Raw genomic sequence first — 18,273 nt, 5'->3', positions numbered from 1 at the left:
ATCACAGTCCGACGGGTAGTCCAACAATTTACCAAGCAAAATGTTAAAAATCCTTCAAAGTTTTAACAGCAAAAAATATATATTTAATGTGGGAGTGCGGATATATTTTGTTCTAATATATTGAAACGACTGGGGCAAGGCCTCCAGAGTCAGACTTAGGCTTGGATTCGGGCTGTGCCTGGAAGGGGTGAATCTGAGTGGGAGCAGGGCCACCTGGTGTTAGGGAGGACTTGCACGTGCCAGGCGCCGAGTCCTGCACCTCGCACGCCTGATGTCATGCAGTCCTCATCAACATTTATCGTATGCACAGCTGGTTGTCTCAGGTAGGAGTTTTGGGTGCTCTGGTCAGTCGGTGAAGGGAAAAGTGCCCTGAGTCATGACACCCCTTGGGAATCTCTTAGGTAGGCCCCGTGCTGGGTAAGGACATCCCAGTAAGTGCTAAGCAGTTGGTATTCTGACACTGTTGGAAGAGAGAGTCATTTCTGCTGTCCAAGTCCAAATGCATAGCCGGCTTGTTAAAAAAGACATATCCCGAAATACTAGAATCATCCTGTGTGTGGCAAGGTGCTCATCCAACAGGAGGCACATAGGGCCGGAGACCTATGGATTCACGTCTCCCCACACCCCACCATGAGCGAGTGGACGGAAGGTGCCAAACCACCAATGCAGCTGGTACTCCTATTCTTCTTGCTTCCCCACTTCTGTTTTTCAAGCACCCACAGTTGAATTTGTGTTCACTACACATGTTCATGACGCCTAGCCACTGCACACAGGCAGCTCAGGGAAGCAATATGCCAAGGCCAAGGTCACTCAGTTGGCCTGGGCCCCATAGCCTTTGCTCTGACCACTGCTCCCTTCCGCCCCTGCTCTCTAGCTGTGTGTGGACAATGGGCTGAAGGGGACAGGCCTGGCAGTTGGGACCTCTGTCCTCCAGACGGCAGATGCTGAGGGCTGAATTAAGGCTTTGGCAGTGGGGTCAGCCAGGAGGGGTGTTGGGATGTTAAGAATCTGCAGAATGCACTAGCAGACTAGAACTTAGTCCTCCCAGGAATCTTGCAAAGTTACTGTCAGCATCCCTATGGGCAAAGCTGTAGACAGATGAGGGTCTTGAGGCTCAGAAAGGTGATGTCGTCTGCCCAAGCTCACCCAGCCGGTGAGTGGGCACAGGGGCAGACCCAAGTCCATCTCCAGACCTGCAGCCCTCAGCCACTACATGCTTCCATTAAAAACCTCTCTGTCACCGCCATGCCTCTAGTCCTCACTGTCTGAAGGATGGCATTCAAGGCTCTCTCCGCCCCGCATTGGGTCCCTGTGCCTTGAATGCCCAGCCAAGATATACTCCTACACACTTGTCAAAGCCCAGTCTGTCCATCCCTGCTGGAGGGAGACCCCCCCCTTGACTCTTCCTCCACCCCCAACACAAGACCCCGTCTCAGGTGCTCCCTCTTGGGGACCCTTTGTCCCTGCATCTCTCTGTGCTTTGTTCCTTTCCTTCCATTAGCAAAATCCACCTCTCATCCTTTTTTTTTTTTTTTTTAAAGATTTTATTTATTTATTTGAGAGAGAGAGAGAGCATGAGGTGGGGAGGGTCAGAGGGAGAAGCAGACTCCTCGCAGACCAAGGAGCCCGATGCGGGACTCGATCCCGGGACTCCAGGATCATGACCTGAGCCAAAGGCAGTTGCTTAACCAACTGAGCCACCCAGGCGCCCTCCACCTCTCATCCTTTAAGGCCTAGCCAAACAGTACCTTTTCCAGGATGGCATCTCAATCGCACTTGGGCCACACTCAGGCTCTTCTCTCCGTCCCCCTAGCACACTGTGCTTCCGGCTCCTGATGTCAGCAAAGCAGGGGCACTCCCGGTGTTTTGGGGCAAGAATCTCATATGTGGTATTTCAAGTCAAACATTAACATAAACATCATAGGAATAGAGAATTATGCTGGACTTCTTTCCATATACTTATTTTTTGGGTTGATGTTCATTTCGGACCTATATGTTGTGGGGTAGGAGGTTCGCTAGTCTCTTGTACATTTCGACTCCCTATATGCCCCACGCTTCTGTCCAGAGAGCACCCATTCCAGATCCTGTGACTGTGTATGCGTCTGCTTCCCCTGGCCCCCACACTGGTTCGGAGGGGCAGATGCAGAGTCTGGCCCCCCAGGAAGACCCTGGTGAAGACCTGTGTCTGGGGGGAGGCTTAGGGGTGCTGGGCTCTAGGTGAAGATGAGGAACAAGGCCAAGGGCTGGATAGAGAGATGGGGGACCTGCAGGCCCCTGGCCCAGTCTTGGAATCCTCATCAGAAGCAGGTGGGAGGATGCCTGAGGACAGTTTGACACCAGCTCCTCCCTTTGGGGCATGGAGTTAAGGACCCCCCCCTTCAAAGGTTCCCCCAGCATGTAAATAATCACAACTGTGATCCCTGCGGTACTTGAAGCTCCTCGTGGGCCAGGCCCTGCTTTTGCCGTATCCCCTGGTCATCTCAGTACCTCTCACCACAGCCCCGTAAGGAAGGTCCTATTCTCCCCCCGCGCCCCGCCCCCGCCCCGACTTCTCAGGGGGAGGAAACCGACATCCTGAGAAGTTGAGAGACTAGCTCTAGATCACACAGACGGCAACTGGCAGAGCTGGGGGCTGGCGGGTCCGGCTCCAAAGCCCTGCCAGGAGACCTGCCTCTCTTTCTCCAGGAGGTCGAGCACGACGGGGAGCCTACGGCCGTGAGTTCCAGAGTTTGGGCTGAGGAAGGGACATGAAGCTCCTGCCCCCCTGGGCTCCGGCCTTGCAGTCACTTCTATTCAAGGAGACAAAACAAACAAACCCTGAGGCTGGCCAGCCCGGGGTTGACTCCAGCCCCGGAACGGGAAGCTGTGTCCTTTGGATGCCTCCAGGAGGCTGCCGTGGGGGGTGAGGACTTATTGTTACCAGAATCTGATGGCACATCGCTGCAAGGGGAATTTCCAGGGTTCTTGGAATTGGGGTGAGGGCAGAGGGAGCAATGGGCAATTCTGGCAGGTCAGGGAGAGGCAGTAAGTAAGCCCGGCAGGCTGGTTTTCCTACAAGACCTTGACCCGGGACTGATTCCGCCCTCTGTGGGCAAAATCCTGTTGGCAGGTTCAAATGTCCTCCTCTGGGGAGAAGGTCTACAGCTTTGCCCAGGTTCTCAGAGAGGTTCAGGACTCAGAAAAGGCCGCAGCCTACCTCGGTTCCGAGCATGGCCTCTGGTGTCAGAGAGGCCTGGGTTCGAAACCCGATTCCTCCCTTTCCTAGCTGCACCCGTCAGTGAGCCTGTTTCCCCAGCGGCCAAGCAGAGGTGGGGAGTCCCTGGCACAGCAGAAGCTTTCTAGGCTCATTTCCCTTGCTACCCTTTCTGCTTGAAGCAGATGCCCAAGTCTGCTGTGATCTGTGCAGGCATTTTCTTTGGCAGTTACAAGTGTGATATTATCCCTCCACAGAGCCTTCATTACGGCGCTGCAAACAATACCACAGATAAGGCAGGGATGGCCCTGCATGCCAGCCTCCAGGTGATTATCACATTTGGGCAAATTGCCTTTTGTGTCACAAAAAGATGACGGTGGGAGGGCCTGTGCGGGAGACTCGTCTGGCCGTTTTTGCCAAAACCACGAGGGAAGCATTGTGGGGAGGCAGCCCCGGGTTTGCTGGGGAAGGAGGCCTGGCTGGCGGTGGGAGCCGGTCCCGCCCGACGCCACCGCTCGCGGGCCTCAGGCTGCTCGCCTGTCGGGTGAAGGCCTCAGAATTCGGGGAGTCTTGGTTTGTCGGTGGCATTGCAAGTCTTGTTCTTTGGCCAGTTTTGGAGCAAAAATGTGGGCAGAGAACCATCTAGAGAAAGAGAACCACCACTGCAATCTTACAAGGAGGGTCCCCCAGTGCTTTCTTTCTCTCACTAGTAAACTCCAGAACCTGCTCAAAGGCCATCTTTAGCTTCCAGTCAGCTACACCCCGGGGGCCAAGTTCCGGGTCTGCCGCTTATTACTCGTGTAACTTTGGGCAACGCATTTCACCTCACCTCAGTTTCATCATCTGTGAAGTGGGAATAATGAAGACAGCCGTTTCCCAGGGTTACCGTGAGGATGAGATGAAATGAAATAAAGTAAAATAAACCATGCGACATGCTCAGGCCAGGGTCTGGAACATAGTAAGCACTCAGTAAATGCTGGTTGTTTTTATTATCCTGCGTTTTACTCTGAAATAAAATAGCATCCCTTTGTATGGCAATCGGTCCATTCCTTGACTGCCATTTTAGTGGCGGCACCAGGTTTATTGTAAGAATACACCCTGTATTATTTACTCAGTTACCTCCTGTTGGACATTTCGGGATGTTTCCAGATTAGTTCCCTAACCTCAGACCAAGTGGTCTTTCATTTCTAGGTGTTCACTATGCAACTTTCCTAAAGTTGGGCGGGAAGCAGATCGGTGATGTTTGGAAGCTCCAGGCCCCTGCCTCTTTGGACAGAATGACCTTGGAGCTGGCCCGGCAAAGTGGAAAGAAGAGGAAAAACCTCTGGAGGCAGATGAGCCTGAGTGTGAATCCCAGTTCCTGCTGTTTCCTGGGGGAGATTCTTGAGTCTTAGTTCTGAGTCTCGATTTCCTCGTTTGTCAACCAGGGATCACAGGAACACTCCCTGCCCTCTTAGTTGGGTGTCCGGTGCCTGGGAAATGCTCAGTCAAGGTCAGCTCTCACCATGGTGAGAGGGGGGAAGCCAGCCATCACCTCCCAAAGCCTCCGAATCACACGGGCCGGGACTCTTTCTGGACCCCGACTCATATTCCTTCCCCCCGTTGTCCATTTCACTGAGCATACATTCAAATGAGGCTGGTGATCTTGATTTTAAATTCTGTCTGGAACCCACAGGTTCAAACGCAAAGGGGCCCTCTCTGCAAATAATCACTGGTATGTGATATTTTTAAGAAGCCCAAGCCATTGTTTCTGATTGAAGGAAAGTTGGTGCTATTTTGAAGAGCAGCACGATTAAGCGGTGGCGTTATCTCTTTTAACCATTGGGAATTATACGCTGTTTGAAAGATTTGTGAGCTCTAGGACATTTGCCAGATGTGCTTGATTCGACATTTCAGACAACAAAGGGGATAATGTTGGCGGGAATCTTGACGGCATTTCTGATGATCAGGATATTCTTTGAGGATGGTACTGAGACCTTTCGGGGAAGAATTTCAGCTTTTACATAAACTAATTTGGGATGCTCACTCTCTGTCTTCCACAAAGCAAATTTAGTTCATTGTTAGTTGTATATGTTAAAATGGTTACGAGGGTTTTTTCCTTTGAATATTAATAATGTGCCTTTCATCTGAGACACTCGCATGGGGTGTCATTAATTGCAGGGAGGGAGTAAGGATTAGTGGTGCAGTTATTTTGCAAATGATTCCTACCAGTAACGTTGAGGCAAGCGACGGCTACATGAAGAGACACACGTACAAACTGCTAACACGGCTCTGGCTTATCCCTCCTGAGCAGAATGAGAGGGACGGGTAGGAGGCTAAGGGTTAATCTCCCAATTTCCCACCATATTAAAGGTAATTATCCCTAATATCTTCGAAAGCGTCCTTATTGGCCCACAGTATGTAAAGGACCCTTTATCAAATAAGGTAGCATCTCAATTTGGGGACTGTGGTGTTTTTGTCTTAAGACTCTAAAATGGGCCTTTTCATCCATTTGGGAATATCACTGAGCTCCCACGGGGGGTAGGACCTGCGCTCCATGGAGGAACAGCCAGGAATGAGGCATGGCTCTGTGGAGGATGGGAAATGGCTGAGTAAGGAATAAACGAGGACACAAAGCTGAAAAGAACAGAATTGGGGCAAGAGTTGGGATCATCTCTGACTCTGTCACCAGCTGTGTGACCAGGGGCAAGGTATTAACCTATCTGAGACCAGGTGTCCTCATCGCCAACCGAGGGATGCACTTGGGATGGCAGGGAAGAGCTAAGGAGATAAGCAGGTACGGTGCTCAGCAAGGGCCTGGCAAGGATCCTCCACAATGACCATGCCTTTCCCTGCTTCCCTTCCCTGAGCCGTGGATGCCCCAGGCCATTCTTCCGTGGCCTCCTGTTATGGGGCCCACCACAGAGAGGTGGGGAGGACTATGATAGGTGGAAAGGAGGGGGATGGGCATCCTGGGCTGGGGAAGCATGGGAGGTGAGAACAGAGGTGTGTTTATTAATGGAAGCAGCTGGTCTGGTTGAGCCAGAACATGGGGTGGTAGATGAACCGGGGGGCCTCTAAACACCATCATCAAGAGCCCGCAGAGCCCAACATTTCAGTAGCATTTAATTTCCCATGCAGAACCCCTGAGGAGGCCGACAGCGTGGCATATCCAGTTTCATTTCTCCCCAGAGCCTCCTTGTCGCTCGAGCACCCAGAGAAATCTCAGCTAATCCCAGGGTCTCCCTCTTTTCAACCTCCTCCAGCCTGAGTGAGTAATCATCATGCTAACAGTCCCGGTTGCCCATCACTGGACACGGACCGGCCTTGGGCCAGGTGTCCTGCATACTTAATCTCATTTTTCCTAACCACAACTCCTCCAGATTAAGTTAACCAGAATGCCCATTTTACAAATGAGAAAACGGAGACTCCAAAAGGAGACAAGAAGCTAGCTAGCCAGGGTCACACAGTGGGCCAGTGGTGGATCCAGGGACCAGGGGCCAGCCAGAGGTGTGGATTGCAGATCCTGGGCTTTTAACCGCCACACCAGGCTGTCTCTCTGACCTCTCCCAGCCTCCTATGGGAGGCAAATCCTAACTCCGCCTCTGTTTTGCTTTGTGTCTGCTGTATTGATTGGAATATTGCCTGCATCGACTTGCTGCCTTGGGTGCTTTTATGGTCCCAACAGAGGCAGCCGCAGATTGCAGGAGAATGATCACGGGCCTTGCAGTAAGATGGTAGTGGGTTTGAATCCAGCCTCACCTTCACTAGTCTGTCATTCATTACTCATGCCCTAGTTCCCTGACCTCAGGCCTCACCCGTTCCCAGCTCACTGGGTGCGTGGGAATGTCCCAGGGGATGCACTGCTCATGAGTGCAGAAGCGTTAAGGTGGGCATCAGAAATGACTGACACCGCTGGGGCTCGGACAGCAGGGAGAGGTGGGGACCTGGGCTGTCCGTGCCCCACGGAGGTGACCACACGCAAGCAATCTCAAGCATGGGGCCAGCCAAACAAAAACGACACAGACCAGATTTGGCCAGAGGGTCACAGGTTTGAGACCCTTAACGCTGACGTTTTTAAGCTTTTCAAAGCTTACGCAGCTTTGAAAACTTAGAGGTGCGGAGAAGCACAATGGATTGTTTTTATTATTTGAAATAGTAAGTTGTCTATTAGGTGCCAGGGACTGAATTTTATAAAATTTGTTGAAGAAGAGGAGAGGCTTGTAGGTAGGTCCTCTGCCTGCCTGCTTTTCTTCCAGAAACATTTAATTAGCTCCATGCCTGGGGACCTGTGTGGGGTACGAGGGATCCAGTGATGAGTCAGACGTAGTCCCATGGTCCCTGCCCTCAGGAAGCTGCTATTGTAGCGGGGGAGCAAGGCAAATAAAGGTACTTGTACAGTTATGGGCTCAGTGCTGTTAGGGAGGCTCGTGGGGGCACAGAGGAGGGACATCTAAACCAACGGTGCAGGAGAGGGAGGGGTTGGGAAGAGGTTGGTCAGGGAAGGCTGCCTAAGACAATGATCTATCAATGGTAGGATGCTGGGTCCCAATCCTTACGGGGGGTGTGAAATCCACTTAGTGCATAGTAACCAGAAGTTTTAAAAAAATAGAGAATATCCTCGTACATCTTATGTACAAAGAATACCACAAATGTGTGTGTGTTTCTGTGTGTGCTGGGTTGCTTACTTCAGGTCAGGGTCCAAAGGTTTGAGAGCCACGGTCTGAGAGGATTCTTGCCGGCCCGGATCCCCAAAGCCTGGCACACTGTTGGCACTCAGAAGCTTTTTGATGAGTGGAAGGCGGGATTTAAATTCTCACCACCATCCAGCAAGCAGGTACCATCCTCCCCAGGTAAGAAAGGCATCGTCAAAGCTCAAGTCTAGCAAACCCGGGTTTGTCGAGCGTGCTTGGCACTCAGCCATTGGCAATTCAGCAGGCTAAGGTTTTCCAGTCAGGCCTGAAGCAAGCTTCTCTGCCTGGGGACTGAAGCCAGGGCGAGGCGGGGGGAGGAGCCGGGGCCGTCCGGAGAGGCCCGAAGGTGAACCAAAGGCGACCCTTCCGCGGGTGCCCCAGCCCATGACCTCCTATAAAAAGAGTGTCCCCGGCTCTGACCCACCCAGGTGGCATGTACTTGATAATAGCAGTGGCTCAGGCCACTCTGTTTATCCTGGGATGGCCTCAGACACCACCATGGGCCTGCATCACGAGCAGCCCTGCACCTTCAGGACGCCAACAGGAAGCACTGTTTATGGGGGCAGACCAGAATGCAGGGGGGAAAGGGCCCCAGAGAAAACAGGAGATGGACAGAAGTCTGAATCGGTCCCTGGCAGGGTGAGGTGAGTCAAAGGTAATGACTAGGTGGCCACAAACAGAGACTCCTTTTAGTGGTTTTCAGGACACTCCAAACTCCAACTGTCCTATAATATCAGGACCAAAATACCCCTTGGCTACCTTTCTCCTCCGTCGTAGACTCTTAAGGTTGGAAGGACCCTAGAAATTATCCAGCCTGACTCCTTCATTTTACAGATGAAGAGCAAGGGGCCCAGAGAGGGAAGGCGCTGGCCCAGGGTCAGCCAGCAGGCAGCCCGAGAGCTGGGCCAGGACCCGGAACCTGGGTCTCTGGCACACAACACTGGGGCCTGAGGCCCTTCGGGTGCCCTCTCCTGCCATTTCGCCATCTTTCCTATCTAGTCTCGCCCCCTTTGGCCCCTTCTCTATATGCAGCCAGAGAAATCCCTAAATGATGACTCAGTTACTACTCTACCTGCCTGAAACCTTCCCTTGTTCCGCCGCTGCCCTTGGGTGGAAACCTATTGCCCTTCCCCTTCCCACCCCTTGGGTTTCCTCTCTTGCTCTTCTTGCCCTGACATATTGTTGTCTCCTGCTCCCAAACTACTTGTAGCCCCATAAATGTGCAGTGTTCTCCCCTATCTTATCCTTAGCACATGCTGCTCCCTCTGCCTTTCACTCTTCCTGACCCTGCTGCACTTGTCTGCTCTTCTTTAGGCTTCCTGTTAGATCTTGCTCTTTCCAGGACACCTCCCTGGCCCGCTGACCCTGACCTCCAGGTTAGGTATCCTTACTATGTTCCCTTGTAGCAACTCGGATCTACTGTCAGTTTCTCCTGCTCCCTGAGAGAAGACTCTGTGATGCTACCAGACCCAAAGTCAGATCCACAGCAACTAGTCAATAAATGTTTGTTGACCAAATGGTCATCAGTGTCCGTCCTTCTCCAAACCTCCTAAGAATGGCCTTCCATTCTCATGATGCATTTTTCAAAGGCTATTTTTTTAGAGCAGTTTTAGGCTCACGACAAAATTGAGAGGAAGGTACAGAGATTTTCGGTATGCCCACTACCCCCACGCCTGCGTGGCCTCCCCATTATCAACCCTCTCCACCTGAGTGGTACATTTGCTGAAGCTACACCTCATAGTCATCCAAAGTTTACAGGCGGGTTCACTCTGGTGTAATACATTCGACGGGTCAGGATGAATGTATAATAACATGGAACAGGTGACCATGTATCATACAGAGTATCTTCATTGCTCTAAAAATCCCCAGTGCTCTATCTGTTCATCCCATCATACATTTTCAATTTTTTTTTTTTTTTAACCAAGCACGGCTTTTGCCCAGAGGATTCTGGGAGCCACAATTTCTGATTCCCCAGTCACGCCTTGCCTTTTTTTTTCATGCCTCTGTGTCTTTGCATGTACTGTTCCTCTACCTGGAATGCCCTTCCCCAACATGCCTGCTAACGAAATCCCTGCTCACGAAATCCCTGCTCATTCTTTAAGACCCGTCACTTCCGGTCCCTTTTTCCTGACTGACACCCTACATCTCAGCCAGATGATGAGTTCCCCTGCTCAATCGCCCTTCATCCCCCAGGAACTCCCCCCCTGGAGGGAGTGAGAGCATCTTTGTCTTTGTATGAAGGATACCTGCAACCAGTTACACAGAAAGGCACACACACGTTATCTTTGTAGGACAGAAGAGTGTGTATGGATGCTGACCAACAACCAAAGGGCGGGGGCACCGTGCCAGTGACGAGGCTACTCTCAGCTCCAAACCTGCCCTTTTCTTCTCACTTTGCTGTCGGGACCGGGACCACACGACTGACATTTCCGCTCTGCCGACTGACTCCTAGTTAGATGCTGTAAGGCATGCACGCGGAGGCAGAGGGGACACGTTCTCTTCTGGGTGGCTTGGTGCTCCTGTCAGTGTCATGTCAGCAAAAGGCCGATTCACTTCCAGTTTCCAGTTTTCCCCCAGCTCCTAGCATCAGCTTTATAGGCTCTCTCTCCAGAGGCCCTACTGGGCAGTGGGCCCTGCTCAGAGGTCTGGGTCGCCCCTTCTGGGGGTCCCCCTCTCGACCCTCTAGGTCCTAATATCCCAGTCTCAGACTTTCCCCTCCAGAAAAGGGGGGCGTCGCTGCTCCCTGCAGTAACTTTCTCTGCTTCCTCAGTGCCCTCCTTTTGCTTTTTCAGTTCTCCAGTATCTCCTGATATTAAATTCTCTCTGTTTTCCTGATTGGACTCTGCCTGACAGGGTTCCTGCTCACATGGATCTTACAGTCTAGGGGGAGAGACAGACAGATGTTCAGCAACTACTCACACAAATGAGGATTTAATTACAGTTCACATAAGTGCTGGGAAGGAAAAGCACAAAGTATATTAGCATGTGAATGGCCCTGGGAAGCCCTTCAATAGATGAAACTGTTTAGCATTGTTTAACTCAGCATCTCTTCAGTTTCCTTGATCAAGAAACTTCGTAGTGAGCCTATTAACGCCCAGAAGAATTAGTGTTCCACACAGTCTACTCTGTTAATGGAAAACCGGAAGTCGTTAAAGAAACTGCCAGGGGACTGGGAGTGTGAGCATTTGCCATGTTCCTCCAGGAGCACCAGGGCCCTCTGAGCTCTCAGCTCCAGCATTCAGCCACATCAGCTGACAATCCCCTTTGCTCTTATTCCAGCCCTACAAAGGCAACTTTCTGATCACCACTGACTCACCGAGTAAATGTCCCTGTAGGGAGAGGAGGCTCTCATCAGCTGGTCCGGGCCTCCTGGTCTCCCTGGCAGTTTCTTTCTCATTTTAGAGCAGAGTTTCTTGACCCGGGTCTTTAGAAGAACCCTCTTAAGACTATATGCAAAATGTGCATGCGTGTGCGTGCGTGTGTGTGAACATGTATGTTTGTATGTGTGCACATGTGGCCATTTTTCTAGGAAGAGGGTGCATAGTTCTTGTTATTCCTTGTGGGACTGTGACTCTAGGAAAGAGAAAGGTTAGGAATCACCATGCTAAAGGAAAACCTTCTTGTTCTAATGTGTACATTGGCCTCCTGTGAGTTTGGTTACTGTGAGTCTCAGTCTGATCAGCTTGCATTCACTTACCAACAGAAGTTCTGGATCCTCCAAGGTACTCCCCCTGGCTGAGGGGCCAGCCAGCATTCTTGGACCACATGCTATCACGCACCTTCTCGACCTTTTTTCCCTGTGATCAACTCCCAATTATTCTCTGGGTCTCATTTTAGCTGTCATTTCCTTCTTGAAACCCTCTGACTTTCCAATTCTGGATGAGGTACCCCTTCTTTGTGCTCCCACAGCATCACTCCCTCCTCCCTGGGACTCCCCACCATTCCCTCCCCGCCACCCCCATTGTGGGCCATGTTCTCCCCTTTCGTTGTGCTTTTCCAACAACGCAATCAACCCTTTCTGGTACTTGTCTGCTACCTGTCGAAGCACAGGGGGTTTGTGTCTGGCTTTGCCCAGCTTTGCTGCCCACACCAAGCACAGCATCTAGCACACAGTCAGTGTTCATTAAATACCAGTCAAAGGAAAGCATGCGGAAATCTGTAGTTTAATCCTTTTAGTGCTACCCTCCTGTGCTCTCACAGTTAACCACTACTGTCCTTGGCTTCACTCCATGACTACGTAGAGACTCATCAGCCATGAGAACTCCTGACTGTGAACCGTTCAGATCATAATTTTTGTCTTTTGTCAGCAAAAGTTTCTTTCTCACCAACATATGCGCACGGCTACATGTGGGCGAGAGAAGAGAAAACGCGCGGCCCGGCGTGTCAGGATGGACATACCTGCATTTCTCAGAAAGCGGTTCCTATAGTCCTTGACTATCCTCGTGGCCGGGTTATAGAAGCCATCTCCACAGTCATAACAGCCCTGAGGGATTTTTCTAGGTGGGTCCATGTTGGTGAGTTGAGAGATACCTTGAAAGGGTACAATGGATAATTAACTGGCCACCAAGGCCAAACCGAAACCCAGTCCCCCTCAAGTCCACGTTTGTCCGGTTGCCCATGTGACGAAACGTTCTCTCTTCAGAGCCTGGAGCAAAAGCAATGGGAGCAGTGCCCCAGAGCAGCTTCCTGAAAATGGCTCTGGGAGCAGGGGCTTGGGGACTAGACCCCCAACTTGTTCCTTTGACCCCATCCTCCATTTCTGGGGACACCATGATGAGGGCGTAGGTTCTGGAGGCAAAGAGACCCTGAGGATGCGTCACAGTCGGCCGTGTGGACAGAAAGGCGTGTCTAGAGGACGGATGGCATGCAAGGGGTGGGCAGAGCCCAGACGTGAGCCATCAGGCCTCACCCAGGAAACCTGGTGGGGCGAGGCGTGTGTAAGGAGAAGAGCAGGAAGAAATGGGTCAGGAGGGCAGGGATCAACCTTGACTCTTACCAGAATTACCACAATGGCTGCCATTTAGTGAGTGCTTATCCAGTGCCTGGAAATTCATTAAATGCTTGACTCCTACTACTTCACTTAATTCTCACAGCAACCCTGGGGCCCCATTTACAGAGGAGAAAACTGAGGCTCAGAGAGGTCAAGTAACTGGCCCCAGACTCTCCAGCTAGGAAGCAGCGAGGCACGCAGCCGCGAAACTTGTGCGTTAGGCTGCTGACATTGGAACCACCAGGGGCTCAAGAGGGGTTGGTGCACTTTGTAGGTCACACTGCCCTGTGTGTTGTATATCTTGGAATGCTGAGGCCTGAGTAATGGGTACAAGGTTGGAATAAATAACTTCTCGGGTTCGTTCTAACTTGCGTTTCCTGTAATTCCCTGTTCTCTGGACTGAGGCCTGGCTGCCCACCAAGCATAGCACCCTGCTCCCGGCACAGGGTCCGGTCCTGCACCCAGGCGCTCTTCTGCACGTGTGCACACTGTTGGCTCACAGTTACGGGGCTCTCGCTCCATGACAAGCGCTTCCCGGTCAGTCTCTCCCCGGAGCCTCATGCTGCTGGGGAAGGGGCTGCTTGAGCTTCTCCCTGCCCCTGAGGCCGAGAAGCAGCTATTGCAGGGCCCTGCCGAGTGCCTGGGGACCTGGGAAGGCAGCGGGTACTTGGGATGAAGTTGCCGTGTTGGGAGTCGCCAGAGGAGAAGGAAGGTTGCGGGGAGGGTCACCGCACTGCCCGTGAGCCTGGCAGAGCCCCGCCTTTGACAAGACCAGCCGCTGTGTGACAGCTGAAGGCCTGAGGCCTGGGGCTCTCTCTTCGCCTACAGGCTTCCGTTGGGGTGAGGAGCCCATGACAGAGTCCAGGCCCTGTCATAACTAACCCAGGAGGAGCCACGGACAAGGTTCTCAAGGGGGACCTAGGCTGGCAGCTCCCTGAAGGCAGAGACTGTCCCCCGGGGACCAGCCAGCGTCTGACACAGAGTAGGTGCTCAGGAAATCTAATGTTATGGCCTTACCCCCCACGCCCCATCCGTGATGTCAGTATTATCCTCCCTGGGTAACTCTTTACTGAGCGCCTACTAGGTGCCAAGCAATGTGCCAGGCACTTGGGACACAGCGGTGACGAAGACAGAGCCCCCGCCCTCACGGAGCTCAGGTGGCGTGGGAAGAGAGACGCTGTGCACTCATGACAGAGCTCTGGGGACCAGCCCTGGCTGCTCTGTGGTATGCCACAGGGAGACCTCGCCTCGTGTGGGAATTTAGGAAAGGGGCTCCAGACCAAGGGACGTTACACTGAGATCTGAAGGCTGGGAAGGAGTTATTTGGGTGATGAGAGAGGGTAGAGCCTCCCAGCAGAGGGAACAGCAGGAAAGAGCGTGGCCTTTTCAAGGAATAAAGATAGAGCCAGCACGGCGAGGGAGGAGAGAAAATCCAAGAGGGGAAGGTGGTGCGGGCTGAGGCTGGGCAGTGGGGCAGGGGCCAGAGAATGCAAGTCATTTTAAGAGTCTGGAACCTTCTCATGAGGGTAGCAAGGAGGCACTCAAGAGTATGTGGCAGGGGTGGGGATGGCGGAGAGTGGCAATCAGAGTCATGTTCTTCAAAGATGAAAGTGACTGCTCCCAGAGTGAGTCAAACCTAGATCTCAGGAGACTAGGTAGTGGAGGGGAAAGTATGGAGGTCTGGGACAGGGCAGCACCAGAGTGGATGAAGGAAACCCCGTGTGGTGCATGGGGTGCTCAGTCAACGGTGATTTAATGAACGCATGAAGGAATGTATTTAAGAGGTAGAATCCACAGGACCAGGTGGTTGCTTGTGCACGGGGAAAGAAGAAGGCAGGACTCGGCCCATCCAGGTGGATGGGGTGACAGTCTCTGAGGGAGCAATCCCCGGGAGAGAAGGAGCTGGTGGGGAAGGGAATGAGTTCCGTGCAGACAAGGTAAAGGGTCCCAAATACAGGTGTTGGGGGAGCTGGCTGCAGGAACCTGGGGCTCGGGAATTTTGATCCTTGTTTGGAAGCTGATGGTATAAATGAAGTCTTAGAGGTGAATCGGCTTGTTTAGGGAGAGGGTACAGAATGTTATGGAAGAGGGCTTAAGGCCAGAGAGCCCTGGGAACCCCCAAATTAATAACTGGGGAGGGGGGAGGAAGAGCTGACAAAGGAGACAGAGGGAGAGAAGGTTCACCTGGTCAACTATCTGATTCAAGGTGACACAGCCAGGGTTCGAGCTCAGGTCTGCCTGACTCCAACCTGGGTGCTTTCTGGAGCTTTCTGCCCTTATGGAGGCTGACTTGCCCAGGCTCATCCCGCTATTGAGAGGGAATTTAGGACTCAAACCCAGAACCTTCCAGCTCCAGGGTCTGTCAACTCCACCATAACATGTCATAAGTTAGGATTTATTCTGATACTTTGCACAGTCATCTTCCCATTTGTCATTTTGGATGTATTGTCTCGGCTGGGCCAACGCCTATGCCCTTGAGGTGCAGCTGACCGCACGCAAGCCCTGGAAACACCCGTGAGCCCCGTCAGTGGCTGCTCTCTGAATCCAGAGTCTAGGCCCACTAGTCACTGTCGGTGACGGAACACCATTTCTGATGATACAGGGGACACGGAGAGGAAGACCTGGGCCCCCCAGGGAGCTCTACCACTGGGAAGCCGGTCTGGAGTCCTTAGCCTCAGTTTCCTCCTCTACAACATGGGACCAGAAAGGCAGGCGTGACGGGGTCATCTGGAGATTCTGTGAGACAGGCATCACACGGAACCTCAGCCGGAGCCTGGTACACAGGGCACATGCTCCTTCGGGGCGGCTCAGTTTCCACAGCTCAGATGGGCTGAGCACCCGCTGCGCTCCAAACCCTGCTGGAAACGCTTTCCGTGCATGATCTTACTTACAACAGACTTGCGAGGTGGATGATGCTATCGTCCCCTTTTGCAGGAGGGTAACCGAGGCACCGAGCGGTGCATGCCCTGCCTGTGGTCCCCTCGCTGGTACGGCGGAGATCTGCGGGTGACCTCAAATGGGCCGCGGCCCCTTACGTAAGGCTGCCTTTCGTTTCCCTCTCGGTCTGGGTGTGAAGGGAAGGGAGGGTGCCCGGTACCTGCAGGCTTCAAGCCATGGCAGATCTCGGTGTAAAACCTGCGATCGCAGCTGTCGCAGTAATGCCAGTGCTGGGCATCGAACTGCAGCCCGTCCGAGAAGGTGTACGTGCCCTGGAAGACAAGGAGCATGCACGCCGGTGGAGGAAGCCCTTCTGCCGAGAAGGACGGGTGTCATGGCAAGACGTGGCTTCCTCACCTGCTCGTTGCCACAGAGGAGCAGTGAGAGCTCTCCCAGTTATCGGGGCCGTGACGATTAGAAGGAACAGCTAGAGGGCTGGGCTCTGTGACTGGCACTCAAAACGTGGCCACTCTCCGCACGACGCGGGGCAGATGACCCCGCCCTCAGTTTCCTCGTTTGTAAAACTGCCCCCTAACGGTATATATTTAACGGGGTTGATTCAATGAGGCAGAACTGGCAAAGCGTGTAGCACAGTGCCCGGCACGGAGTAAGCATTCAGTCATAGCTAAAACGGTCCACAGCCACCGGCCATCGCCCTTTGTCCACACATGTACATTCTGCTTCTGCTGCCCCAGGGCTGAAGGAATCCCCGGGACGCAGAGGTCGCATTGGCCTGGGCATCAGGAAACGTAGGTGGAAATTCCGATACTATTAATTCACCGTGTGGCCTTGGGTAAGTCACATCCCCTTCCTGAGGCTTAGATTCTCCAAGCTGTAAAACAAGGAATGCTCCTTAACCTTTTTAAGGTGGGCATTAGTGAAACCGATGAGAGCCGTAGGTCTTTCCCCAGAGAGAACCACAGTCCCAGATACACAGAAATTTTTGCATATAAAGCGGGAGGTTCTACTGACCCCCTGAAGTGTATGCATGGCCCATAAATCCCAGGGGGGATTGGACGGGTTAGATGACTTATGACAGCAGCAGAGGTGGTGGCAGAAGTACTAAGACCTAGCACTGAGTGCCTGCTGTATGCCAGGTACCGAGCACAGCACTTAGAGATACCACCTCATTTACACTCACAACTGTCCCAGGCGGTGGCTGGGGCTATTGTGGCAGGCTGAACGAAGGTCCCCCCCCAAGATATCCACATCTACCTGCTGGAACCTGTAAAAATGTTGACCTCATATGGCAAAAGGTACCTTGCAGATGTGATTAAGTGAAGGATCTTGAAATGGGGAGATTTTCCTGGATTATCTGGGTGGGCCCAATATAATCACAAGGGTCCTTAGAGGGAAGCAAGGGGGTCAGAGGGATAGAGGACAAGATGATGACAAAAGCAGACAGAAGGTGATGTGATGATAGAAGCAGAGGTCAGATTGATGCCTGGCCACCAGCCAAGGAATGCAGGAAACTTCTGGAAGATGGAAAAGGTAAGGAAATGGATCTCCCCCATAGCCTCTGGAAGGAATGCAGCACCACTGACTTATTTTAGACTTCTACTTCCAGAACCGTAAGGTAATAAATTTCTATTGTTTGAAGGCACTGAGTTTATAGTCATTTGTTACAGGAGCAATATGAGGTACAACTATTGTCCCTAGTTTATAGGGGAAGTCATGGGCCCAAGGTCACCCAGTGAGTTAGTGGCACAATAGGATTCCAACTCATCATGGCCTCTCCAGGGGCCCTTCTGGATCCAGAGGAGTAGATTCCAGAGCCCTGGGAGATCGGTTGGAGGGCAGCAGGGGAATGGAAGGAGGTGGGCACCAGATGAAGAGGTTGGGGTGCTCTGCAGTGGGGGCTCTTCCTGTCCAAGGCTTTGCCCTCTGCAACCTCCCCTCCCCAGGCTGATCACCTTCACGACCAGTCCCTTTTCCCAAATGGCATCATGGCGGCTCCCGCTGGGGAAGTACAGGGTTCCTTGGCCATGAAACATGCCGTCCTTCATTTCTCCGACGTATTTCGTTTTGGTAGGGAGGATGTATTCGGCTACGCCCTCCATCCTGCAAGCACAAAGGGAAATCCGTAGACTGTGACTAGCAGCCGGGGTATCGGAGCTGGCACAAGAGAGCAAGTGGGACCCTCACCCTCGGGGTCCTCAGGGCTTACTGTCCCAGTAATATTCTGTTCAAAAACAACATTTTGTTTTGTTTCCCTCAAAAACTCCAAAATGAGAGGGTCTGTGTTGGTGAAGGTGGGGGACGGGGCACAGAGTTTTGTTGGTTTGTCTTCCCCCTCACCCAGAGGCTGTCCTGGGGTTCACACATCCCATAACACAGCCCTTGGTAGGGCCAGAGTTGGGAGGGATGTGCCCAAAGCCACACAGTAAGCTCTGGGAAGCAGAGATCTGGGCCAGATTTCCTGGCAGCTGGTTCTGTGTCCTCCCTGTCCCCCATGACCAGCCCACCCCTGTCCTTTATAC

At 52.6% G+C, this 18,273-nt stretch overlaps 1 protein-coding gene across 2 annotated transcripts in view; it reads right to left on the bottom strand.

The window, feature by feature from the left end:
• MORN5 (MORN repeat containing 5) overlaps positions 1–18,273 on the bottom strand; it is a 28,659-nt gene that overhangs the window by 7,540 nt on the left and 2,846 nt on the right. Inside the window, exons 2-4 of one of the 2 annotated variants that reach the window (XM_036107816.2) lie at positions 17,707–17,854; positions 15,954–16,065; positions 12,265–12,396 (exon numbers count right to left, since the gene is read on the bottom strand). In XM_036107816.2, the coding sequence (XP_035963709.1) occupies positions 12,265–12,396; positions 15,954–16,065; positions 17,707–17,854 (392 nt within the window). Of the gene's footprint in view, positions 1–12,264; positions 12,397–15,953; positions 16,066–17,706; positions 17,855–18,273 lie in introns of those variants that run through there. The other variant, XM_036107817.2, reaches the window with a different exon arrangement.

This window comes from Halichoerus grypus, chromosome 14 (genome assembly GCF_964656455.1).
Source record: "Halichoerus grypus chromosome 14, mHalGry1.hap1.1, whole genome shotgun sequence".
In the NCBI taxonomy this organism is placed as follows: domain Eukaryota; kingdom Metazoa; phylum Chordata; class Mammalia; order Carnivora; family Phocidae; genus Halichoerus; species Halichoerus grypus.
Note: the sequence above shows the minus strand (reverse complement) of the source record. Positions and strands in the feature narration are given on the sequence as shown.